Genomic DNA, 24,616 nt, shown 5'->3' on the forward strand with positions numbered 1-24,616 from the left:
TCATCTTGCTTTTCTCCTGTACATGTGCAGTTTCTCTGCCTCTCTGGGGCTGGCTGCTGCCAGATCTGCACTCCTACCCACCCCGATCCGAGGTATAACCACGACTGCAGAAGCAAGCGAAGCCTGGACGTCTCCTACCTGCAGAGCATACGGCTCTCAAAGTCCCCAATGTATGTTGGAGAGAACTTCATCTGGAAATGCTGCTCCTGGCCAGCAAGGATGGTGCCGCTGTTGGGCTCGATGGAGAACGGCAGGGAGGGGGCACGGGTGGTGTTCAAAGACCAGCTTGCGGAAGAAGAGACCCGCTCCACACTGTGGTCCAGCTGGCTCAAATGGCTGGGCTGGAGCTTCACAGAGCTACCAGAAGTGGAGGAGAGCAAATCCCCTGTGATAAGGAAAGGGTTATATAGCAGGACATCTGTCAAGGAAAAAAACCCTCCCAGCAGCTCTGCCTCCTGGTGCAGGCAGGTAGGAGTGAGCTGGGATGTACTTGGAGCATCTCCAGCCACAGGCTTTCATCAGGAGGACTCCCCGTGAAGAGCAGGGAGAGCGGCCAGTTGGCTTTTTGCTTCTAGGCTACTGCTTCCTAAATCATATTCCCAAAATGTCCCGGGGGATCCATGTGAAAGCGAGAGCTGGGGGCAACAAGCACAACGAAAAGGCCCCGAGAACTGCCTGGAGCACACCGCACCACTGAGCATCCTGCTGTAACAGCACTGGGCTGGCAGATGGGGGGTTCAATGGGACCAGGACTACCCTGGCTCCATCTCCATGGCCCGGTTGCTTGAGGCAAACCTTTCCTGCAGAGTGCTTCCTGGCCAGCATTTGTTCCCAAACTAGACCCGGCAGCCAACCGGAGAGACGTTTTGGGGTGCTCGTTTGGGTGCGGTGGCTGTGGGGGACAGCGCTGCTCCGTCCTTCACACCCTTTTCCTTCCTTCCTTCCTCCCTTCCTCCTCTCTGCCAGGCTTTCCCAACCTACGCCAGAGAGCTCAGCAGAGCCCAGCCCAGCATCAGCAGGAGCATGCCCGTGCCGGGGAAGAGCCAGCACCGGGACGCACATGGGAGGGAGATTGGCACGTTCCTGGCATCGAGGCCGGCACCGGGTTCTCGGCCAGCCGGGCTGCTCCTGCTAGGAAGCGTCAGAGCTGGCAGCTCTCCTCTCTCAGCCCAGCCTCCACACTGCTCCCAAGGAGACCGTGTGCTCTGACATCATCCCTGGGGGTAAATGAGTCACTGCCACCCCATCGAGCTCCACAGCTGCTGCGAGCAGGGTCCCTGCCTGCACCAAACACTCCCCTGCCCGAGCCAGAAGGGTTTGTTTTAGATGGTGACTTTTGGGAATTGTGCCCAGATGGTGCCAGCAGGTTGGTTAACTCACTTGTCACACCTCAGCTTTCCCAGCAAGAGGGGCCCTGACACCCCCTTCCCAGTCCAGACCCATGGCGCGGCTCCCCCTGAGCCACACTCAGCTCCCACGCAGAGCGCATGCGTCGGAGCCAGTGCCAGAGGGTCTGAAATGCGGGGAGGGGGCAAGGAGAAGGAAGATGCTGATAAAAGTGGATGACCGGATAGGGATGGAAAAGCAATTCCTGTTTGGAGGTGGTGTGTCTTCTCCCCAAGCCCTTAGCTACCCACGAGACAATCCTGGCACCCCCAGACAGCCCCTTACCATCCAGACTGGGCGGAAGCTGCTCCATGGTGCTGGTGGTACAGCTTGCTTTGCTTTCATCCTCCACAGCCTCCAGCCAGGTATATTCCAGGGCCACATTCCCTGTGTTGGACAGCTGGAAACTGAGAAGCAAGGAGGGGAAAAGGAAAAAGCCCAATAAATACCAAGTGAGTCGAGAAGTGACATGGTCTGTGGGCTCCTGGCAGCCCTTTCTTCAGGCTGAGGAGCATCTTCTTCCCCGGACAGCTCTGCCCTGTCCAGCTTGTGGCCCTGGTGTGTCCCATGAGAAAGTATTCCAAAGTTTGGAAGTCAAAGAGAAAAGGGCAGATGTGGTATCCCAGAGGCTTAATCAAAGGGGTTTCTAGGATTAAGGTCTTGGATTAAGGCTCTCAGGTCTCAGCCTGACGTTATTTTGGTTGCAAACTCATCCTGAAGCAGATGAGGACAGAAGACATGCAAGGAAAGTGAAACCACAGCTGCTCCTGGCAGAAAGGCGCAGCAGAACTGAACTTCTGGCACATCTGAGCAGGATGGCAGCCACCATCTCCTGCTTGGCTTTGTGTGCAGGTAGACGGGCTCCAGCACCCAGCCAGGGCCTGGGAAGGATGAAACCATAGAGGGTCTGTGTAAAAGGATGAAGAGCAGCTGAGACTGAACATAAACCGGGAGGAAGGACTCACGTGAACGTCCTTGTCTGGAAGAGCAGGGTCTCCTGGAACTGAATCGTGTCCATGTCCATTTTGAACTGGGCATAGTCAACGACAGCGCTGAGGCGAAGCTCCACCTCACGGCTGCTCTTCTCCAGGACAGTGTGAGCTGGTTCTGGGTCCATCTCGATCACCTCCAAGGAGAGAGGAGAATCACTGAGCAGAGCCCGGAAAGCCAGACCGAGCCAAACCAGCCCCATACAGGAACACACCATCCCCATTTCCTTCCCTGGAAAGGTGTCAAAGAAAGGTGACCTTTCTGCTGGACTATCTGTTTCTACCTCCTGATCAAAGCAATCACCACTGTGACCACAAATACACCCATGGGGACAATGAGCAGGGATCAGTCCCTGTGCTTCAACTGTATAGTGTCCGACCCTTCTGCTGGCCCTCTGTAAATGCAGCAGACCTCTAAATGGGGATTTAATTCTCCCACTGGAGCTCTGTGGGTGGAGAACCTCACGAATGAACACACATAGAAAGCACCTCTTCCTTTCCAGGGGTTTCATATAGGGCAACAGCAGGGGACTGTTGCTTCCAGATGTCTCATGTAGGGCTGGGGACTGGCATTTTGGGGTGGGCACAAAGTCACTGGGGAAGCCTCTGAGCGCTGATGCTCTGATGGGGAAGCAGTTTGGATGACAGGTTTTGCAATGGTCGAGAAACTAAGGAAGAACCATCACCCAGGAGAGGTGTGTTTGGCCACAATGAGAGCAAAAGGAGGAGCTTCTGGAGATGATGCTTCTCTGGACTCCCGCACAATGGCCACACAGTGCCTCCATAACAAGAGAGCCCCACGACACAGAGACCACAGCCAACACCTCTGGTGTCAGCGCAGAGCTCAGAGCTCACCCACACCCAGCGCTAGTGCTGCTCCCCACGTCTCACACGAGCCAGAGAGCACGGCGTTTACCTCCTCCTTGGGGAAAAGGAGAGATGTAACCACCATAACGTATAGGGTGTGACCTCCCTCGGCTCCTGGTCAACCTCACGGACGGATTAAACATCAGGAGGAGGCGGGAGCCCCTCGGCCAGCAGAGACATCACTCTGGCACCTTCAGCAGCTCTCATTACACAAGCATTCATGTTACACTGTTGCATTTGTGCTGCTTACCTTCTTCTTGAGAGGCCACGTGGCTCCTGGGGCCTCCGGGGCATCCACCCACTTGATGGTGTGCAGGTGGTCGTCCCAGTCAGGAATGTCCTCCGGCGGCAGCTGGAAGGTGATGCTCGCCACCGTGCACTTCACAGGGTGCTTTCTGAAGGCAACGGCCACGTCCGATTTCAAGGTTACTGTGATGTCCTTAGAGCAGCCGGCATGGAGGTGTCCCACCTAGGAAGAACCAGAGAGAAGATCCAACTCCAATCCCCAGCCAGAGCAGCACAGCCAGTGAAGGGAGCAATGTGGTGAGCAGCCGTGCCAGGAATCTCCATCTTCCTGCGCTTCTCTCCGAGGGTTGATGAAGCCCAGGAGATGCCACCTCCCGTAACACGGAGCCTTTGCTGCAGGACTGAGAGCCCGGCCCCAGCAAAGCCAGGGATGAGGGATGGCAACTCCTGCATGGAGCAAAGCTCCTCCGCGGAGTCATTTGGGATTGCTCCTACATGGCACCGACGTGGGTTCCAGCTGATAGGGGGGAGCTCCCAGGAATGTGTGGGACAGGGCCGTGCAGTGGGGAAAGGCAGAGCCACCCCAGCTCACCTTGGGGGAGAAGTGAAAGGGGGGTTCCGCCAGCCACTCAAAGCGCATCGCCTCCACCTTGCTGCGGTTGGTGATGGTGAAGGTCACGGTGTAGGGGGTCCCGATGTGACACTCCCCGAACTGGATGTGATCCACTCTGACAGCTGTTAGGAACGAGAGGAAGGGATCTCAATGTGTGGTGAGGTCCATACACCCCTCTTACACACACAGACACACGTGTCCAGCCCCTCTCCTTGCCCCAAGCCTTCCTCCCTCTGGGAGATGCCATTCCCCACCTTACCACTCCCAGAAATCATAGAATGGTCTGGATTGGAAGGGACTCCAAGGATCACAGAGCTCCAACCCCCCTGCCACAGGTAGGGACACCAACCTCCAGGCCTGGAGCTACACAAGGTTGCCCGGGGCCCCATCCAACGTGGCCTTGAACACTTCCAGGGATGGGGCATCCACCACCTCCCTGGGCACGCTCACAGAACCCCGCGTCCAGCGGGCGACAGCACAGACCTCATTATATAGAGGCCACAAATTATCACACGTGGTTCTCTTCACCTCCACAGCACCCCACAGGCCGGCAGACCCCCTTTTCAGGATACTCAGCGGAACGCTGGTATCTCTGACCCTCCCTTGCCAGCCCACAAGCTCCTCCCCAGACAGAGGATGTCCCTTTGCCTTCCCAAGCGTGGCTGCTCTGCAGGCTATGAAAGGCAGCAGGATCCGTGTGCTAAGCCCACAGCACCCCTGCCCTGGCACAGGGTGAGCAGCACCATGCTTCCCTGTTCCTTGCTCTGGCTTGGCAGCCTCTCCTCTCTTACCCTCAATCACACCTTCCTCCAGATCATCTTTAGTGTCTTCCTCCTTGCTGTCTGCCACTAGTCCATGGATGTTATCTAGCGTGAAGTCATCCTCGTAGCCTTCACCCACCAGCTCAATGTCGGTCTCTTCATAAGGGTTGTCCACCACAGACATGTGGATCTTTGCTTCCACACGCTGGGCCAGCTTGGGTTTGAAGAGCACATCAAACTCGGCTAATTCCTTGTGATGCAGGACCAGGGAAGCGGTGTGGGGCTTCCTCTCTACACAGTGATGGAAGCCAGAGAAAAGTCATACAGCTCCGCAGAGAAAACATTTCCATGGGGTCTGAGATGCTTAAGAGGGTGAATCCAGCTGCCTCTAAGCACCGGTTCTCCCATCAGTGGTTCCAGACCCTCTTGCTACATTCATACCACCATGCACACTGCTCCTTAAGTATCTTAACCTCAGGTGAACACCCATCTCTCTCTCAGACTGCACCCAGCCAGCCCCTGCCATAGTAAAGCTGAGTTATGCAGTGGGTTTGGCTTCTGCTGGCTGGCTGCAGGCTCGAGGGCTGTCTCTGGTCAGGGTGGTAACTCCCCACTCATAACAAAGACCTTCACACAGTCCATTCAAGTGCTGACAGCGCCCCAAAACTCAACCCACCATGTCCAGAAGAACAGAAGAACTTCCTACAATTTGCTAGAAGGAAACCTTGCAAAGAGTCCATGTGTAAAACTGGGGGTACAGAGAGCCCCAGGAGCCAAACTATCAACATCTGCCTGTGCTGGGCCAAGCCAAGAGCTGGACAGACATTTTTCCCGTGCAGACAGCCACACTTCACCGAATTTACAAATTTACCTTCTCCATGAGAGTCCTGCACGCCCGCAGCTTGGTAAATACACTGTGTGGTGGGCTTGGCTTTCAAGGAGAAAACTCCTTCTTTGTCCAAGAGGTCTATCATCAGCTGAGGGAAAGGAACACAGAGCATGACCACACTGGTGTGGGTACAGGGCTTTCCAGCAGATCAACGCTGTCCTGCTGCTGGCTCAGCCCACTTCAAACACAGCTCAGTGCAAAGCTTCAGTACAATTGGAAACCCCAAAAGGGTTCGGAGGTGTCAGCACACCAAACAGGACAGGAAATACTACAAGTAAGGAGCAGGGTGTAATTAAACTGTAAGGAGGAACTCTTTCCCGGTAAGGGAGCCCTGGGACAGGCTGTCCAGAGAGTCTCCTTTTCTGGACACATTCAAAGTCCACCTGGATGCGTTCCTGTGGGATTTACTCTGGGTGACTCTGCTCTGGCAGGGGGTGGGACTAGATGAGCTCCTAATGCTCTGGGATTCTGTGAAACTACAACCAAGTTTAATTACAAGGCAGTGAAATGCCATCAAATGAATCTGCCGTGACCATGGCCATAGCATGTTCCATGGAGAACCAAAGCCTGAGAAGAGAGATGGGGAAATTCCAATTCTTGTGCTGCACGTAACTGCAAAGGACAGACCGGCCAGAAAGCCCCATCTCCAGGGGGAACACCCTTCCTGGGAAGGGCGAGGGGGTCACTGTCCTGCGACAAAGGGGCACTGAGCACAAGGGAAGGGTTTCCTTTGGCGTTTGCTGGGACCTCTCCTTGGTGGGATGAGACCAGAGCATTCCCCAAGCAGGCCCTCACCTGCACGGGGACGGTGCCATCATTACGAAGGACAAGAGGGAGTTTTTCTAAGTCACCCAGCAACAGCTTCTTGAAGAGGAGCAGGGGGTTCCCTCTCCTGTTGTGAAGAACCGGGCGCAGGACCGTCACGTGAGGCAGATTCCCATCTCCACTGATCTCAAAGGTCAGGCTCTGTGCTTTAGCTGCCGCAGGGCTGCAGGGGAGACAGAGGAGACATCATCACGCTTGGTACCAACCCCTTTCCCACTTCCCTGGCTGCTGCTCCCATACCCCAGGACACAGGTTCCACCTCATCCCAGTACGATAAGAGCCACTCATGAGAGCAATCTGCTCTCGAGAGCTGAAGCCCTCTGGAATAAGAGCAGTCGTTCCCCTCCATGGAATCAGGCGGTACAGCGGGTAAATAACAAGGACACAGACAAGGCACAGCAGCTCCCTGGCTGCGGTGACATGAGAGACACACAAAAGGCACCCGAGTAGTATCAAAGCAAGAAGGGAGGAGTAAATAATGTGTCAGGAAAGGATATTGCCAAGGCCACAAGAGCAGGAATTGCTCATCAGGGCAGAAATCTGAGTTAGCGTGTCCCACCTCAAGCAGCCCAAGGGCTGGAGAAGAGCAGGTCGGAGCCCCAGCACAAACACGGCCAGCACAGACCTCAACGTACCCCCAGGGAATCACAAGGGTTCTTCTCATGTTAACATAAACAAGGAGGCTCTATCTTGTCATTAGGGACCTGATGATCTCTTGAGGTCCTTTCCATACCCTACAATTCTGTGATTCTGTTACTGCTTCTTGTGTGGTCTAAAGCTAAGGACTCAAACCTGCGGCTACCAAACGACTCTGGGTTACTGGACTTAGGTCTACGTGCTCCCAGAGGGGAGGCAGCTGTCAGAAAAGGTCACCTCTAAGATCCCCCCAGGTGAATTACCTTGCCTGGGCATCGAGGGAAGCCTCAAAAGCACACTGGTAGTTCTGCGTGGCTTGTGGAGTGAAGGTCACCGTAGCAAAGATGTGGGAGCAGCTGGGAACACTCATCCGGACAGGATCCACCTTGAATATGTTGCTCACGTAGCTGTCAAGCTTGGAGGAACCCACAGAGTGGTGTTAGGAGGAAACACCCTTCAAGGCGATGCAGCCTTACTCATCGATACATCATGGGGAACAGTCCCAGACAGGCCCCTCACTCTCCAGGGGTGACTCCAGAGCAGTGCCGACCTTGCCCAGGGAGCTGCTGTAAAGCCCAGGAGGGCAAAAGCTTGTTCTGAGCACCGAGCGGCCAGCCCAGCACATGTGGGAGGTGGGACTGTGTGGGAAACCCTCCAAATGATCTAGAACTGGCCCTTAAAGAGAAGGAAAAGACCAGGGAGCCTGAGGAAGTGATGTTCTGAAGCCCTGGTATATCAGCCCAGCAGAAGTCCACTCCCTGGCCCTGAGCGTGACCCCAAGAGATACTGAGAAGGGTTCAAGTCTCTCACCAAAGAGCCAGAGGGGTGAATCAAAACCTCGCTTGAGACAGACTGAACTCAACCCAACTGTCAACCTGCGTCTCTGCCATGTACTGCCACCTGCCCAGAGCCAGGCCAGTCTGGGCAAGAAGCTGCGATGCATCTGGAGGCCACCACACAGAAGAGAGACAGTCCCCGAGGCTCCTTGTTCTTACCTTTCCAGGGATGGGTTTGATGGAGAAGACCACATCACAGGGGACTTTGCCCACGTTGCGGATCTTGAAGCGAGCTGTGGCCTGGTGCCCAACCAGGACGTTGGTGAAGATGAATTTGTTCTCATCTCTGATGAACACACCTTTGTCTTCCATTGTCTGGAGGACGTGGCAGAGGCGGATGCTGCTGCAGATTCGGTGCTCCTCAAAGATGGACTCTATGTCATCAACCACAAATGCTACAAGAAGATCAAAGGGAGGGTGAGGACCGAGAAGCCTTCCCGCTGAATTTATCTGGACCCTGCTGGCCACTCAGAAGCTGCCCAGGTCACCGCAAAACCCAGCTGGGTTGGGTGTGAGGATGGAGCTTGGTCACCCCCAGTCTTAAAGGACATTGCTTTCCCTTCATCCTTCCACGCATCCCTCCCAGTCTCTCTGCAATGGCTGACTGGAGAACTGGAACCTCTGGGGGCTTTAAGGGGGAAATTTAGGGTCAGGGTGTGTGTCCCAGGAGTAAGTCTGGGTGCCGATGGCAGGGAAGCTGTGGGTGAGGCGTACCTGGGAGGCAGGACTCGGCAAACAGGGAGTAGGGGATGCCGGAGGGATGGTCCTTGGGGTCTCTGTTGTTGATATTGATTGACAGGCTCTCCTTGCACGTCCCCAGCAGCTTGGCGTAGCAATCCACTGTGATCATCTGCTGGCCCCCAGGAGGGATGGAGCCAAAGCCAGGGTACACCGTAAACATGCCCACAGTGAGGTGAGTCTGCAGAGAGAGTCCCGGCAGAGGCTGATGTCCAACAGCCATACCAGCAGCAAGGACCATGCTGCTGCTCCCCAGCCTCCCGCTGGCTCTGACCTCCAATCCCAGGGCAGGGACAACACCACAGCCTGCAGGGAGCCCCAGGCTGACACGAACATGCTGGGAGGAGGGGGAGGCTTGTCTCAAGCGGCACAAAGAGAGGAGCTTGGGTGTAAAGGGCAAAGGTGGGAGCTGAGCTCCTTCAGCCTCAGAAGGTCATCTCCAATCAACAGATGGGGAGTTCAAACAGGGATGTTGGGCCTCTGGGGTTTTCCCAGATGTATTTTGGCTTGTGGCTACCAAACAGCAGACCTGCTCCTCTCTCATCACCCCACAACTCCAGCTCTGAGCCAGAGCACCCTCAGCAGGACCAAGCAGCTCCTGCCTCTGCTCTGGCTGGGAGATGATGGAGCCTTGAGCTGCCAGGCACACGCAAGACCACGTCACCTCCCATGGTGATGAGACCCCAGCCCAGGCTCCAGCAGCACGTGTCAGGGAGCAGAGCCACCCACCTGTGTGAGGGGGTTGGTGTTCTTCCACAGCAAGAGCCTGTTCCGCTGAGATGTAGCAGATGTTTTCCTCCCGTTTATGTTCTCGGGAGGGCGGGCAGATTTTGGGAGTTGTGACCTGAGAGGAGAAAGCAGAAAACATCCATCATGCTGAGCTCCCCTTGCCTTTCTCCAAGGCCAAAGCCAGCCTCCCTCCCCATGGAGGAAAGTCCTCCTGCTCCCAGAAAGCTGCCCGCACCACCTTCTGCTGCAGCTGATGGACAGATCAGCTTTATCCCCCTACACACGGGGATACTGAGGCATTTTTCACACGCCGGTGATGCAGATGGACAAGAACCCAGGTTCTTCACCTTTTCCTTTGCACTGCATCCTGCTCTGGTCTGGAGATGTGGAATTTGAAGTCGAGGTCACCTTTGTTCTCCAGCATGAAGGTGCAGGTTTTCCTGGTGCCACTTGTCACAGCACCAAAGTTGAGTGAGGCGGGGTAGATGCTGTAGTGGCTGAACACGGATTTCGCCAACACCCTCACTGGGATGACGGTGATGGTCCTGCCGCCTTCAGAGCTATCAGGCTCAAACACCTGCAGCCGGAGGAGGAGTTGGTAAGCACAGTGGCAGCCAGGCTCTACCTCCGCACCAGGTCCTGCCACCAGCCATCAGCTCACCCTCCCTGTTCAAACACCTCCTCCTGAGACAGGTTTTCAGCTCCGCTTAGGAAGCATCACAAATGGCTTCTGAAAAACCTTCTTGCACACGTACAAGAGAAGATTCCCTGACTGACCTTCCTGCCAGAAGACACGCGTCCCACTTGCACTCCCGAGACACGGTGTGTTGACACTGCCCGGTCCCGGCGGCTCACCTTGCAGAGCAGGATGGGTTTGTCCTCAATATTCAGCTCCCTCTTGGGGTGGAAGAGCAATTGCACTTGCACAGGGTGCGCAGAGGCGGGCAGCACGCCCTTCTGTGGCTGGACAGTGAAGTGAGATGCCAAGTCGGCTATGTTGGCATCTGCGGTTTCCAGGCTGAAACTGGGATGGGAAGAGAAGGAACGGAGAACTCATCAGTTCAACTGTCGGTGCCACCAGCACAGACAGGACTTCACACAAGAGGGTAAGAATAAACCGGCAAGAACAAAGAAGAGACCAATAAACCAGACAGAACCCAGCTCTGCTTGGGGAGCGCCAGACCCTGAGTGCAGCCAGGAGGGCTCCAAATGCTTTCACTCCCTCCTCTGGAGAGGCTCCTAAAGAGAAATGAGCTGACCCTCAAAGGAAGAAAACGAAGCTCGGCAGCGAGCGGCTGAAATGTGAGGGTGTCTCCTTCGGCTGGGGCGTGAAGGACTGCTGGGGATGGCTGGACTCTCCATCTCAGACTGAGGAGGCCAGACGTTGTATTTACCCAAAACACAAGATAGCCAAGCGTGGGAAGAGGTTCTAGTCCCGGGTGGGAGGCACTGACAGAGGGACCCAGGCTGGAAGGATGGTGCCACCACCTACTGACAGAGGGACCCACCTGTACCCAATGTCGTACTTCCCCTTGTTCTTCAGGGTCAGCACTCGCTTCTCCTCATCCATGACTCTGAGGGTCTCAAAAACCACGCCGCCGTTTACACCTGCGGAGAGGGGTAAGAAACTATCAGCGAGCTGACCCACACTTCAGCTCTGAGGTGGCACAAAACCCTGCTCAGCACGGCTCCCTTCCCAGCAGCTTTCTCCAGCTCCTTTTGCTGCCCCGTTCCTTACTCGGAGAGTATCTGCAGTGTTTAGCAGCTGAGGAGCTCAGCTTCTGTGCTTCCAAGCACGGATCAAAGAGCTCGTGTGCCATGCTGAGCCTTGGGGCATTGCCAACCTCTGTCCACATCACTGGTGTTTCAAACCAACCCTGCCCATGGTGTTACATGCTTCGAATCACAGAATCACAGAGTTGGAAGAGACCTTTAAGATCATCGAGTCCAACCCTTCCTGTCCTGTGCTAACACATATCTCTAAGCATCTCATCTACCCGTTTGTTAAATACACCCAGGGGTGGTGACTCCACCCCCTCCCTGGGCAGCCTGTTCCAGGCCCTGACAACTCTTTCAGTGAAGAACTTTTTCCTAACATCTGATCTGACCCTGCCCTGATGCAGCTCGAGGCCATTTCCCCTCATCCTGTCACCCATCGCTTGGGTGAAGAGACCAACCCCCACCTCTCTACACCCTCCTGTCAAGGTCAGTGTAGGCGGTGATAAGGTCTCCCCTCAGCCTCCTCTTCTCCAGGCTGAACCTCAGCTACCAGCTCCCTCAGCCGCTCCTCAGGTTTACTCTCCAGCCCCTTCCCCAGCCCCGTTGCCCTTCTCTGGACAAGCTTCAGGACCTCCATGTCCTTCTTGGAGTGAGGGGCCCAAACCTGAACCCAGCCCTCAAAGTGCAGCCTCACTGACACCGAGCACAAGGGCACAATCCCTGCCCTGGACCTGCTGGCCACGCTGGGTCTGACACAAGCCAGGATGCCGTTGGCCTTCCTGGCCAAAGTTCCTCCAAAGCTGAAGTTTGGAGGCGAGAGACTCGAGGCTGTCTCAGCCTCAGCCCATGCAGGACATGTGCTTTAAGGACCCGTGCCACGCTTGCACACTATCCCATCTTGTCTTCTTGGGTTGCCTGTCTCTGAGGCAAGGCACTTGGGTTTGGGGGCATCCACTGACCTTTAGAGATGTTGATGGTCACAGCAACGTCTTGGGCCTCCGCGCAGATCTGGATGTTCTCAATCTGAACAATTCCCAGGATGTTTTCTGCATCTGAGACCTGAGCCAAGAGGGAACAAACACTGCTTCAAACGTGCTCCTAAACCCTTTTGGGAAATGATATACGAATCCCGGTCTCTGACAGCTACTGCCACCACAGCCTGCCCTGCTTGACAAGTCTCTGCAGGTCCTCAAGCTCTCCTAACACGTTCATCAACCGGGCTGACCCAGCAGGATTCTGCTGCGGTACGAAACCCTGTCCGTCAGCCCAGCTCCACGCTCTGGCAGAAGCCGCTCCAGCACCCGGGGAGGCACAAGAGGCGTGGAGGTGTCCCAGGGCGGGTGGCGTCAACAACCAACCCGCTCCTCCTGAACCACCCAGCACCCTCACTGAAATGCAGCCCCTAAACCACGGAGAACACAACCCCAGGGCAAGAGTTCAGTGTTCTACGTGAAGAGCCCCGGCCAGACTCCAAGATGGGTGCAGGGAGCACACGGACACCCGGACAATGGAGCATTCAACCACGTGCAGCGGCAAAGCGGTTGTCACACGGGCTCGGGACATGGCCTCAGCACCCAGGTGTAAGCCCTGCACCAGCTGATCATCTGGGATGACGTGGATGCTAAGGCATGCAGCCCGGGTTCCGGGGAACCCCAGCTGGAGGCAGCAGAAGTCGGGCTGGTAGCACCCCTGTGTCCATCAGGCACATCTCCTCCTGCCTCCACAACATACTCGCCCGAGAAAGCTCAGCTACTATCGCCCCCTTCCAGGGGCAGCCAGCACGGCACCTCACGACGCCTCAACCCTTCTGCCCTCTCCTCAGGGAACCCCGCGAGCATTCCCCATCCCTGGGCTGGTCCCTCTGCCCGGCTCTACGCCTTCACCTCCAGTCGGATAGTCTTCTTTATGTTGAGTGTCGTCGTGGCCTTTAAATACAGATGGACTTCTGACACAGCGTGGGGCTCGACAGTGCCCTTGTCCTGGGACACGGAGAAGTCTGTGCCGAGGTTTTCCAGCCCACTGAGCTGCCAGTTCATGGGAAGAGGGGTGCTGTTCTGCAGCACCAGGGTCCTGTGTTCCCTTCTGCAGAGACAGGAAGACACTCAGCTCAGTGGTTGTGCTAACCACGTACCATTTAGCTGTGGCTTCAGTGGCAGAATCCTGAGAAGTGAGGTCCTGGGGGCGTGAAGCTGGGCGCTACAAGCGTCTCCATGAGGTGGAGCTGTTGGACTATTCAGAACCAGCAAACAAGCTGGAAATCACAGCATGGTTTAGATTGCAAAGGGCCTTAAAGATCAACGTGCCTATGGCATGGTGTTGCTGGGGGGCTACAGCACTTGTGGTGTTACAGGATACCAATCACAGCAAGGAATGCTGAGCTGGTGACTGGGAGCTGCTGGGAAAAAGAGCCATGACTGACCTGTGCAGAAGAATCTTGCTGAAGTTGACCTGCTTGGGGCTGACCCCCAGCTCCACCTGCACCCCCTGGCAGCAGAGGTGGAAAACCACAGGCTCTGGGTTCCCCTGGATGCAGCAGATGAGGTTGTCTTCCATGAGGCCAGATGAAGTGGGGTACGCCCAAATGCTCAGCTCCTAACCCCATCCCCACAAAGAGAACCACAGGAGAGCGTTGGGTGAGCAGGAGGAACGGCTCTGGGGCTCTTCCACCAGCACTCGCACTGCCTGCCTGTCTCCTACCTGCTTCTCGTTGGGTTTCAGCTTCATGCTGCTGGGCTCCAAGAGGAACGTGTTGCCATTGATGTCGTGCTCAAAGGAGAAATGCACCTCTGCTTCCAGGGCGGTGACATTGAGGATGGTTATCTTCTCACAGTTGCCTGGACAGTGCAACGTCTTGTACCTGGGTGCACAAAAGAGGAAGAGGCTGCAGAGGAGATGCCGGAACCATCACCTGCCCCAGACATGGAGGAAAGCACCATGTCCAAGCTGAGAGGCGGGCTAAGGATCACTTTCAGGGGCACGCTATGTCCTCCATCCATCCTTGCGTTACTTTGATGTCTGCACCGTACCCGATGCCTCCAGCCTCCAGCCCAGAGGCAACCTAAGGGTGGCCACCACGTTAGAGCCAGAAACATGCCAGCAGCGACACCAACAGCTTTGTTTGGCCGACTTGATCCAGGGTGAGGATCAGGAAAACGTCATTCCCATTTTTATTGCTCTACGGGATCCACCCAGCGCACACACTGGGCAGGTCAAATCAAACCCTCCCTGAGAGCAGATTAACCAGTGGGTCACAAAGCCACTGGCAGAAGAACCACCCATGCGGCTGACCCACTGAGATAAAAGTTGGCACTTTTTTAACATGCTGAAGATGAGATGTGGAGAGTGGAAGGGGGGCAAGTCACTATCGAACTGGATGCAGCATGTGGGGGTTGGAAGATCATCTCCATCTCTCCAAGACTCACATGCCTGTTATCTGCTCAAGGTCACAAGTGTGGGGCCCTCAAGCCCTGCGTATCTCCCAGATCTCCACCTGGGTCTATCCTGAACCATGCCACTGGCTGAGGTACACAAGGCCCTGGAGATCCCATCCCATCCCATCCCATCCCATCCCATCCCATCCCATCCCATCCCATCCCATCCCATCCCATCCCATCCCATCCCATCCCATCCCATCTTGGGGTGAGGAGCACGTACCAGTCTCTTGACTTTCCACACAACAGCGGTCCAAAGTGGAATATACCCGTATCCATGACATACTGCTTGAAGATGATTTCGTCATCCGCCTTACTATTCCTCCAATGAGGAAACACCACCCTGGGGAGAGAAAAATGTGCAATGAGGAGCTGAGAGATGCTCTGAGCAGAAAACCTGGTCAGGAAGCCATAACCCTTACTAGTGGCTGAGGTACCAGTACTGGTTCCCAGTGCCAAGCATGGGAATTGACACTGGGCTGTTCAGCCACCATGTTCTGCTCAAGCCAGAAGGTCCCAGGAGTACAAGGGACAGCCACGACTCCACGTTTAGGGGGAGGGAGTGTGGGAGGCTCCCAGGGGCCAGCCTTACCGTGGGTCCTGGCTGATGGTGGGATACAGGCAGGTGCCCCTGCAGTGCAGCTGGAACAGATGGTTGGTCCCCAGCACCTCAAAATGCAGCGTCCGATCAAACTGGCCCAGCTCCGTGGAGGTGAAGAAGATCTTCAGTTTCACCTCGCCATGGGCAGGCACTATCCACCTGCAGCTGCTCAGCCTGGCAATTAGAGAGGCAATTAGAGCTTGCTAATGACAAGGAGGGGGGTGGTCGTAGACCTGCCATCCCGTGGAGGGACCGGCAACTTGGCAAGATGGCAATGAAGCAGAGGGATCACCTCGTCCCTCACAGCTAACCTGGCTGGTCTGTCTGGGGTCGGAACGATGTCCACGCTGCTCTGGCACAGCTCAGGGGTATGTGCAGGCGTTGTCGTGGCCGATCCCTGGAGATGTTTCCTGCTGCGCCCAAGGCTCCGCTTCTCCCGGCTGCCTGAGCCTTTCTCCATTTTTGACTGGGCTCTGGTGGGGGTGAGCTGCTCCTCTGGTGTCTTCTCACCAAGGGGAGAGAGAAAACAGGGTGAGAGAGAGAGAGAGAGATGTGAGCCCCCGAGACATCTCCACCCTGGAGAGACAAGCCTGTGGCTTGTTAACAACCAGGAGAGACCAGCATCTACTAGATTCATGTGTGCTGGGCACTTGGGTCTCCCTTCCTGGGCTTTGTTCTGCTCTCCTCACCCAGGACCCTCTCCTCAAATGAAGTTGAGGGCTTTAGGTGGTTTCTTTCCCCTCTTGCCTAGTTCTCCCCATCCTATTTCTCCAGCAGAGCTGTCTCTCTTGGACAGACAGAAGGGACAGACGCAGTGCCCCAACCTGTCTTCACCGCCCTTCCACAGTGACCCTTCTCCATCCCGCCTGCCCCACCACGTGCCACCCAGCTCGGTCCCCTCCCCAGCACCTTCACTGTGGGCAAGGCGAGGACATCCACGGGAGATTCGGTCTTTCTTTCTTCCACAGTGGTGTCTTCTGGCACAACAAAGGTGAAGTGCTCGAGGTCGTTGTCTGCTGCAGGGACCAGTCGCTTTCCCGGGTAATGGATGACAGAATAAAATACGGTGGGAGGAATGGGAGGCCCTGAGGGACCCACCCCCAGTTCATCCAGGATCTAAAGTGTAAGAGAAAACCCTGTTTGTAGTCCTGTCACCTTCATCCTCACGCTCCTTCCCTACAGCGCTGCCAACAGTGATGGGGGTTTATGCCCAGCGAGGTAGGCTCCAGAGCAGTGCTGGGACCTAGAGAGAAACCTCTCCTCCAAGTGACTCAGATGAAGGGAACAATGGCCATGAACTGTCCTACCCTGGGACCGTTTCTAGTGATTCCCAAGCTGGGAACCTCTCTGAACTGACAGGATGCCTCAACACACTCTTTCCACCCATCTGAGGGATGCTGAGGACCTTCCCCAGCCACGTGACCACTGTGGAGCAGCATCAGTGGCCTGGACAAGGTTCTGTGCTGTTGTCACCGGATGGGACACAACGCACCGTGGCCTGGACCATGGCAGGCTCAGCATTGGAGCCTCATAGGGCTTTACCTGCTCTGCCACTGGCAGCTTGCCACTCTCCAGGATCTTCTTAGCGCCATCTTCTGGGCTCAGCACCTGGATGTCCAAGCAGGGCACCCCAACACCCTGGCTTCTGGCAGATCCTTCTGCGCTTTCCTCTTCCGGCTCAGATAATTTGGCATTCTCGAGAGACTTCAGAGTTCCCAGCCGCTCCTTCTCTCTCTTCTTCTGGACCTTGGAGCTGGATAAACGGTGGTGCTGGTCTCTGGACTGCTCTGCCTCCTCTTGGCTTGGAGGGGACTGCAGGGTACCCTGAACCCTGTCCCAGAATGCCAAAGTGCGTGCAACATCTTTCCGCAGCGCCTCATAGATCTTAAACCTCAGGGCCAAGTTCTTCTCACTGTCACTCAAGGTCTCACTTTCAGACTGCCCCAGTTCCGTGGCCGAGGACTGCACAACCACTGCTTGGCCTTCGTCCCTCAAGGAACTCTGTTTCTTCCCTCTCTCGTCACTTGCAACAGGGTCTGGCTGCTCCTTTATAGATCCCTTCATGATGGACCCCTCGTTGCCATCTGACACGTTGCTAGTGGACCTTTTTGTGTTCTGGGCAGGAGGAGCAGAAACAAAGTAGTGAGCGGTTCAAAGGGCTGACTCAAAGGCTGGAGGAATGTGATCGCCTTTAAAACAGCCTCATCCGAGCCCCGTGCTGGGTGCTTCACAAATCCCACTTCCCAATGGCGCTGGTTCCCACTTTAGCTCAACTGAAACCAAATTCTCCAGTGGTTTGCTGGGCTCCTCAAAAAGCCAAGAATGGGAACAGCTTCCCAACCCAAACAGGGAACTGCAGGCACCTCCGTACTCCTGTGCTGTCCTCCGGGCTTGTTTCCAGCATGCTGGGAATCCCCAGGGCTGGCCGACTCTTTGGGAAGCCTGGTTGCTAATGAACACCTAAGGCCCAGCAGTACCTCCTGCCAGATGCCGCACCCCTGACAGATCACAGCTCAGGGCTGTAAGTCACGTGCAGAGGGCGAGAAACGCTGGATTACAACTTCCCAGCACTGCCCAGTGACCGTATGGAGTTACATGAAGCTGCTGTCCCAGCAGAGCAGCTCTACCCAACAAGCCCATGGGAAACCCTCCCCGGTGAAGCAGCAGCCTGCTCAAACACAGGCTGCTGTCTCCCAGCGCGGCCCCACATGTTGCCCGCAGCCAGGTTCTCGCCCCCACGTGCAGCTCCTGGCTTCTCAGGGAACAGTGCAGCTCCATGGGCAGGTCCTCGGGGTTTTATCATCCCTCTGTATAAACACAACCACCCACCTGCCTGACTCCAGGCTGGCCTTTCTTCCCACGTGTTTTCTTCTTCAGCTCTTCCTCCCTCAAGCGTTCCAGCTCCTGACGGTGCTTCTCCTCCAGCTCTCGAGCCAGCTGCTCCATTTTCCTTCAGAAAACAGAGAACATCCCCAGGAGTCACCACCAGCAACCCGGGCTCGCTGCAATTCCACGTGGTCCTGCACTTTGCTCATTGACCCTGAGGCCAAGTAGAACCCTTAGATCATCTCCATGGATTTCTCTCAACCTGGGGAGGCTGGGAGCATCCAAAGTGAGGCGAGCTGGGAGGGGACCTTTGGGGCCAGCTGAATCTAAGCCTTGCTCTCAGAAGATATCAGTCGTGCAGCTTCTCTGGTGAGGTCCACCCGGACGCCTCCAGCACGCTGCCCAAGAAGACCGACCCACCATGTCTCCCTGCACCAACTTCCCAGTGCAAACCAGCTCACAAATCACCAACACCCACTTATCCCTGCACCAGTTCTTGGCTCCCCCAGGCCCCCTTCCCAGGCACAGTCTGCTCCTTCATTATCAGGAAGGAAAGGCTGTGGTAACCCCCCTTCTGCAAAACAGGCTCTGAACAAACAGATTCCCTGCCAGAACACACAACAACCATGGGAAACTCGTGCTGTCCATCCTGGGAGTCACAATTCAAAGCATCCCTGGTGACCTCCCATGGAAACAAACCCTCAGCTGGGGCTGAGCCACATGCCTGCTTTCAGCAGGTCCCTCTCCCAGCTGCACACACATCCCATGAGCTGGATCAGAGCCGCTCCCCGGCTCACCCACTGACGGGGTGCCTAGGAGACACCCAGTTTTACGGTCAGCGTCACCCCAGGACATCAGTGTAGCAAGGGCAACAGGCACGCTGGGCATTTGCTGTGCAACCCCTCTGAGCTCAACCAAGATCTCTGCAGCAGGGAGTGACACTGGGAGTGACCTGTGGAGGGCATACAGACCTCTTCTTCTTCTCGCGCTTGACTTGTTGTGTATAGTTATCAAATTGCGCTTTCTCCTCCTCAGTAAGGGCCTCATACTTTTCTTCATCCATCTCCCTGTGCCATTCTTCCTCCTTCTTGGCAGCTTCTTCCAAGTCCCGCTCTTCAGCATAGAGCAGAGGAGAAACCATTAGTGACTGCAAGCAGAACTGCTGGCCAGGATGGGCAGCGAGGATTCACAGCTCTGCCTCAACCCAGCCCATCAGGACATGCTGGGAAGCCCTTTTTCTTGCTCCAAAAAATCCCCCCAAATTCTCAGCAAGCTCCCGTGCCATGCCTGGCTCACGTGTGCCAGCATCACGGACCACCGGTCACTAGCCAGATACTGAACCACAGCAGCTGCATTTGTGCCCAAGCTTTCAGACCGATGCCGGCCTTGCAGCCCCAGTTCTTATTTGAAGGAACCAGGAGCCCAGTCCTGGCTTTATGGAGGCAGGAGGACTAACAAAAACATTTTGCATCAGCACTGCTGGTGACCCCAGTACGTACGAGTAAGGCTGAGGGCTTGAGGAAGAGGATGGGAAAGGTATAGAGATGCAAAGTCTCACCTTCCTGCTCCTTTGCGGCTGCCTTCCTGGCTTTCCAAGAGTCGCTGTTCTGGTACAGGTCCACAAAGTAGATATGAGGCCGATTTTGGATGGCTTTCAGGAGGCAGAGGAGAGCAGACACGGTGTTGTGTGCAAAGGGTGTCTCCAGCCCATCAAACACCACTCCCTGGAAGCAGTCGCTCAACTGGGAATGAAGGCAAAAAGGCCAAGTGAGCCGTGGCACGCGTTGGGCACCCAGGTCACCCACGCACCAAGGGACACCAGCCATCACCACCCCCAGCACGTTGGCTCCAGTCTTCCCCCACACTCTGCCAACTTATGGCATCCATGAGGATCCCTGCGTGCAGCCCTGGACCCCTCCAAGAGCAGATGCAGGTCTCCTCCTTTCCGAATCGTACCTCGCTGCCCATCCCTGCAAAGCAGGACCTATCAGTTGCCACCTACCTGCAGCCTCTCAGAGAGGATGGCCACCAGCACGTCCTCGGGCAGCACGCAGCTCAGAAAGCCCACCTCTCCCACTGTGCTGGTGCTCAGCCACCGCTGCGGAGGAACGCAGGGAGTGGGAGACGTGAGCAGAGAACTGGAGAGGCCCTGCAATGTTGAACATAACAAGAAAAATTAGTCTCTTGGGAAACACCCAAACCGTTCCTTGGAGCTGGAGCTTCTCACCAGCAGATTAGAATCATAGGATGGTCTGGGTTGGAAGGGATCCCAAGGATCACAGAGCTCCAACCCCCTGCCACAGGCAGGGACACCAACCTCCAGGCCTGGAGCTACACAAGGTTGCCCAGGGCCCCATCCAACCTGGCCTTGAACACCCCCAGGGATGGGGCACCCAGCCCCTCTCTGGGCAGCCCCTTCCAGCCCCTCACCACTCTCTCTGGAAAGAACTTCCCCCAATATCTCATCTAACCCTTCCCTCCTCCAGCTTCACTCCATCCCCCTTGTCCTGCCAGTGGCTGCCCTTTTAAAAAGTTGATTCCCCTCCTGTTTCTCTGCTCCCTTCAGGGGCAGGAAGGCTGCAATGAGGTCCCCCCGCAGCCTTCTCTTCTCCAGGCTGAACAAGCCCAGCTCCCTCAGCCTCTCTCCTTAGGGGAGGTGCTCTAACCCTCTGATCACCTTCATGGCCTCCTCTGAACCCTCTCCAACAGTCCCACATCTTCCTTGTACTGGGGAAAGAAAATTGCTGGCCAGCAGCTCCAAGGGACAACCACCTAGGGAGGGCCCATTCCTTGGCTAGCAGCCCCCCAAGCCTGCAAGCCCCCCTGCACAGCACCCCACAGCCACATCAGCCAGCACTGCGCTCCAGGGGTTTCGTTCCCATCCCGGGCCATGCCCACTGGCTCTCTGCACTCTGCACCCTCACACCAGCCTCAGGATGACACGGAGCCTCTGCTCTTCTCTCCTCTCCTCAGAGGGAACGGAAAGGGCCGAGGCATTAACCACTCTGATCGTGCTTTACCTGGCAGCCTGAAGGATCCCTTCCACGTGGTTTCTGGCCGTGGGATGTGCGGCTGTCCGACCTCCTCTTGCCTACCGTGATGTTCTGACGGCTCTGGGAGCTGATGGAGGGCAGGCTGGCTTTGTCCCTGAAGCTGGACTGGCTCATATTCAGGCTGCGTTTGGGATCAGGGCTGAACTGCTGGCTGGGGGACACATCCATGTGCGGCCCTGCGGAGGGGACAGACAGCTTCCTTATGGATCAAGCCAAGGATTTCACCTCCAGGACCACCATTTCCATAACTTGCACCCATCCTGCTGTCTCATGCCCTGGCTGCAGGCGCCCATCCCTGCTTGAGCTAAGCCCTCGGTGTGGGATAACTCCAGGCCCCTCTTCCCTCCCCCAGCTCCTGACCAGATGCAGAATTTCCTCAGACTTTTGGGGCACCAACTGCCCAATAAAGTTCCCTAAACCTCTCCAACCTCACGTGGAGAACGACACAACAGGCACAAGCCATGTGACCTGACATCATGCGTAGGAAAAGCTCTGGAGAGAAGAGCTCGTCTGCAGCATCCCTCTCATCTGAAACTCCCCCGGGGGGTTGTTCTTCCCTTCCTCTCATATTTGTGAAGCCACGCTCAGAAGTCAAGTTGGCCAGAGCTTAATGAGCTGCTTCAGAGGGCTTTTTCCTCATTAGAGCAGTGGTTCTGCCTGATGGCCGTGAGAGGCAAGCTGGATTCGGTTTGAGGAGATCTAAAAAGCCCTCTGAGAAAGAGACGGGTGTGCTCCACCGAGGGACGTGTGCTGAGACGCCTGGGGGCAGTAGAACGCCCCTGCCCCAGCCCTTAAAACGGCCATTTTTATACTTTTAAATAGCCAGAGATGCTTTAGGAAATAGTTTTGCATTTCTACATGTGGCACCCGCGGCCCCTAAGAGACCTCAGAGCCACCAAACCTCTCCAGAGGAAGAGGTGGATGGTCATCACAGCCGGTTTCTGAAGCTGCTCTGGGTTCAGCGTTTCTCCTTACCGGCCTCCTCCATCTCCCTCTGCTCGCTGGCAGCCCTGATGCACAGCTCCCGGGCCCGGAGCGCTGCCCAGCTGCTCCTCTCTGAGATGGCTTCTCTCACCACCGCATCGATGGACAAGCAGGCGGCACCGTAATATTTGGACAAGGCGACCGCCGCCGATGTCTTTCCTTGAGAGAGAGCAAGAGGAAGTGAGCGTCACCAAGCTGCCCTGTGAAGTTTTTCAGGGACAGGGTCTGGAAAGCCCCCAGGCAGGATCTCAAAGCCTCATGGGCAGTCTGAAAGCAAGTGTCCCTTTTGGGGAAACCATGAGTGAGGCAGCTTGGTTAGAAGGGTTGTTCTCCAGTCTCTTGGGGTGGCCCCAACCCTGGGCCAAGCACATTAATTTGAGCCCTGTGCCCCCACTCAGATCGTTTCCCAGCCTGCGTTGGTCAGTGTTGTCTCAGGCAACATCTGGGCACGGTTCGGGGTTGAATATGGGCTAGGGTCTGCTCCCACAAGGCAGCATGGACACGAGGTAACACGCTCCCAACGTGTGTCCACACAAGATGAGCCGCACCACTTGCGCCAGCCAGGCAAAGACCTGGGACCGTTCCATGTGCCAGCAGAGCTCTGACCCACCTTGCTTCACTTCAACTGGTCAACCAAGCTCTGCTGGGATGTGTCTCTCCCGCTTCCCCCATCCTTGCGGCCAGCAGCTCACATACCTGTCAGGGGTGCCCCGTGGACGATGATGACGATCCCTCTGCGGTTTTGGGCCGCGCGCCCTTCTGGGGAGGTCTCGATGCCAAGGTGACGGGCAATGGCCCTAGAGACAGGGCTGTCATCCAGCTCTCCCATGGGGTCCTTGCTGGCAGGGGTGCCGTGCTGATGCTCTGCTGGGCAGAACCAGGTACCAAAGTCAGCTGCCTCCATACTTGGGATCCTGATCATCCTCCCCACCCCTCGGCATCCTGACAGAGGACACTCTGCCAAAACCGAGGTCTTCAACACAAACTGCCAACATGATTCTATGACAGCAAGTGTGCTAAACAGCATCATCCTGATCCCAGCAGCTCCTGGGAGAAGAGGTGGGGAAAGAAAACCTCCCTGGACTCTCCCTTGGCCCTGCCCCTGGTTCTACTGGCTGAAGAACCCACCCCTGTCCTACCCGCTATGGTAGAGGAACACAAGGGGACAGAATCACAAGGTTGGAAAAGACCTTTGAGATCATCCAGTCCTACCGTACCCATCCTCTACTAACCTGTACCCCTGAGCACCTCATCTACCCATCTGTTAAACACACCCAGGGGCAGTGACTCCCCCTCCTTGGGCAGCCTGTGCCAGTGCCCGACAGCCCTTTGGGGAAGGATCTTTCCCTAATGTCTGATCTGACCCTGCCCTGGCGCAGCTCAAGCCAATTCCCCCTTATCCCGTCACCCATCACTTGTGTCAAGAGAACAACCCCCACCTCTCTGCACCCTCCTGTCAGGTCAGTGTAGGTGGTGATAAGGTCTCCCCTCAGCCTCCTCTTCTCCAGGCTGAACACCCCCGCCTCCCTCAGACGCTCCTCAGAAGGTTTGCTCTCCAGCCCCTTCCCCAGCCCCATTGCCCTTCTCTGCACTCACTCCAGGACCTCCATGTCCTTCTTGGAGTGAGGGGCCCAAAGCTGAACCCAGCACTCGAGGTGCGGCCTCACCAACGCTGAGCACAGGGGAACAATCCCTGCCCTGGACCTGCTGGCCACACTGGGTCTGACACAAGCCAGGATGCTGCTGGCCTTCTCGGCCACTCTGGCACGCTGCCGGCTCACGTGCAGTCGGCACTCACCCAGCACCCCCAGGGCCTTCTCTGCCAGCAGCTCTCCAGCCACTGCTTCCCCTGGCAGGAGCTCGCTTTGGCTGCACTCGGGACTGGTGGAGGATGTGTGTTACAAGCCACAGACTTTCAGCCTTGCAGTTCCTCCACCAAACTGGAGAACAAGCAGTTGCTACAACCATGGGCTTTCCATGGAGAAGGCAGTGGGGATGGAGAGCTGAGGGTAGGTGGGCAGGACTCCCTGCTGCATCCACACTTGGGCCAACCCAAACCCTCACCGTTGTCCTGGCTTGCTTGTTCCTCACTCTTGGATTTTTCAGGCTCATCCTGCAGCCGTCTCTGGTCCTCATAGTACTCCAGCACCTCTGGAGGCAGCTTCTCACCGGGGGCACGCGGTGGCAGCAATAAGGTGTTGCGACAATCGTAGTCTTTCAGCATCCGCAGGACCTGTGGGCGCCGGGAAAAGAAACCATACACAGGAGGTGTTTCTTGACCTCCATCACACCGAGAGCCAACCTATCTTCTCCCTCATTCCTTCCTCCCAACACCACACCAAGCCCCTCCGCAGCCCTCCAGCAGAGCTGGCTAAATCCAAAATGCCACCAGGCTTTGTCCTGGACACTGCTTCCATCTCCCCTGCACAAACCTGGGAATGCTGGAGCACTGCCAAACTATGTGAACGTGCCCATGGGGACCAGAGC

At 56.2% G+C, this 24,616-nt stretch overlaps 2 protein-coding genes across 2 annotated transcripts in view; one reads left to right on the top strand and one right to left on the bottom strand.

The window, feature by feature from the left end:
- LOC311196741 (protein NDRG4-like) overlaps positions 1–24,616 on the top strand; it is a gene marked incomplete at both ends in the record, with an annotated part of 721,213 nt that overhangs the window by 322,126 nt on the left and 374,471 nt on the right.
- Positions 1–24,616, bottom strand: part of LOC311196463 (hydrocephalus-inducing protein homolog) — a gene marked incomplete at its 5' end in the record, with an annotated part of 68,508 nt that overhangs the window by 1,588 nt on the left and 42,304 nt on the right. Inside the window, 32 exons of the mRNA XM_084270033.1 lie at positions 139–385; positions 1,672–1,793; positions 2,352–2,512; positions 3,493–3,711; positions 4,081–4,223; positions 4,893–5,153; positions 5,734–5,839; positions 6,547–6,739; positions 7,476–7,627; positions 8,208–8,443; positions 8,763–8,967; positions 9,516–9,630; positions 9,863–10,092; positions 10,371–10,539; positions 11,024–11,123; positions 12,194–12,293; positions 13,118–13,316; positions 13,654–13,826; positions 13,932–14,091; positions 14,889–15,008; positions 15,258–15,440; positions 15,578–15,768; positions 16,176–16,382; positions 16,809–17,381; positions 18,096–18,216; positions 19,064–19,205; positions 19,651–19,834; positions 20,095–20,241; positions 21,113–21,321; positions 22,121–22,288; positions 22,826–22,996; positions 24,194–24,362. Coding sequence (XP_084126159.1) covers positions 139–385; positions 1,672–1,793; positions 2,352–2,512; positions 3,493–3,711; positions 4,081–4,223; positions 4,893–5,153; positions 5,734–5,839; positions 6,547–6,739; positions 7,476–7,627; positions 8,208–8,443; positions 8,763–8,967; positions 9,516–9,630; positions 9,863–10,092; positions 10,371–10,539; positions 11,024–11,123; positions 12,194–12,293; positions 13,118–13,316; positions 13,654–13,826; positions 13,932–14,091; positions 14,889–15,008; positions 15,258–15,440; positions 15,578–15,768; positions 16,176–16,382; positions 16,809–17,381; positions 18,096–18,216; positions 19,064–19,205; positions 19,651–19,834; positions 20,095–20,241; positions 21,113–21,321; positions 22,121–22,288; positions 22,826–22,996; positions 24,194–24,362 — 5,876 coding nt within the window. The remainder of the gene's footprint in view (positions 1–138; positions 386–1,671; positions 1,794–2,351; positions 2,513–3,492; positions 3,712–4,080; positions 4,224–4,892; positions 5,154–5,733; positions 5,840–6,546; positions 6,740–7,475; positions 7,628–8,207; positions 8,444–8,762; positions 8,968–9,515; positions 9,631–9,862; positions 10,093–10,370; positions 10,540–11,023; positions 11,124–12,193; positions 12,294–13,117; positions 13,317–13,653; positions 13,827–13,931; positions 14,092–14,888; positions 15,009–15,257; positions 15,441–15,577; positions 15,769–16,175; positions 16,383–16,808; positions 17,382–18,095; positions 18,217–19,063; positions 19,206–19,650; positions 19,835–20,094; positions 20,242–21,112; positions 21,322–22,120; positions 22,289–22,825; positions 22,997–24,193; positions 24,363–24,616) is intronic.

Source organism: Gallinula chloropus (assembly GCF_964237585.1).
Source record: "Gallinula chloropus genome assembly, chromosome: 13".
In the NCBI taxonomy this organism is placed as follows: Eukaryota; Metazoa; Chordata; class Aves; order Gruiformes; family Rallidae; genus Gallinula; species Gallinula chloropus.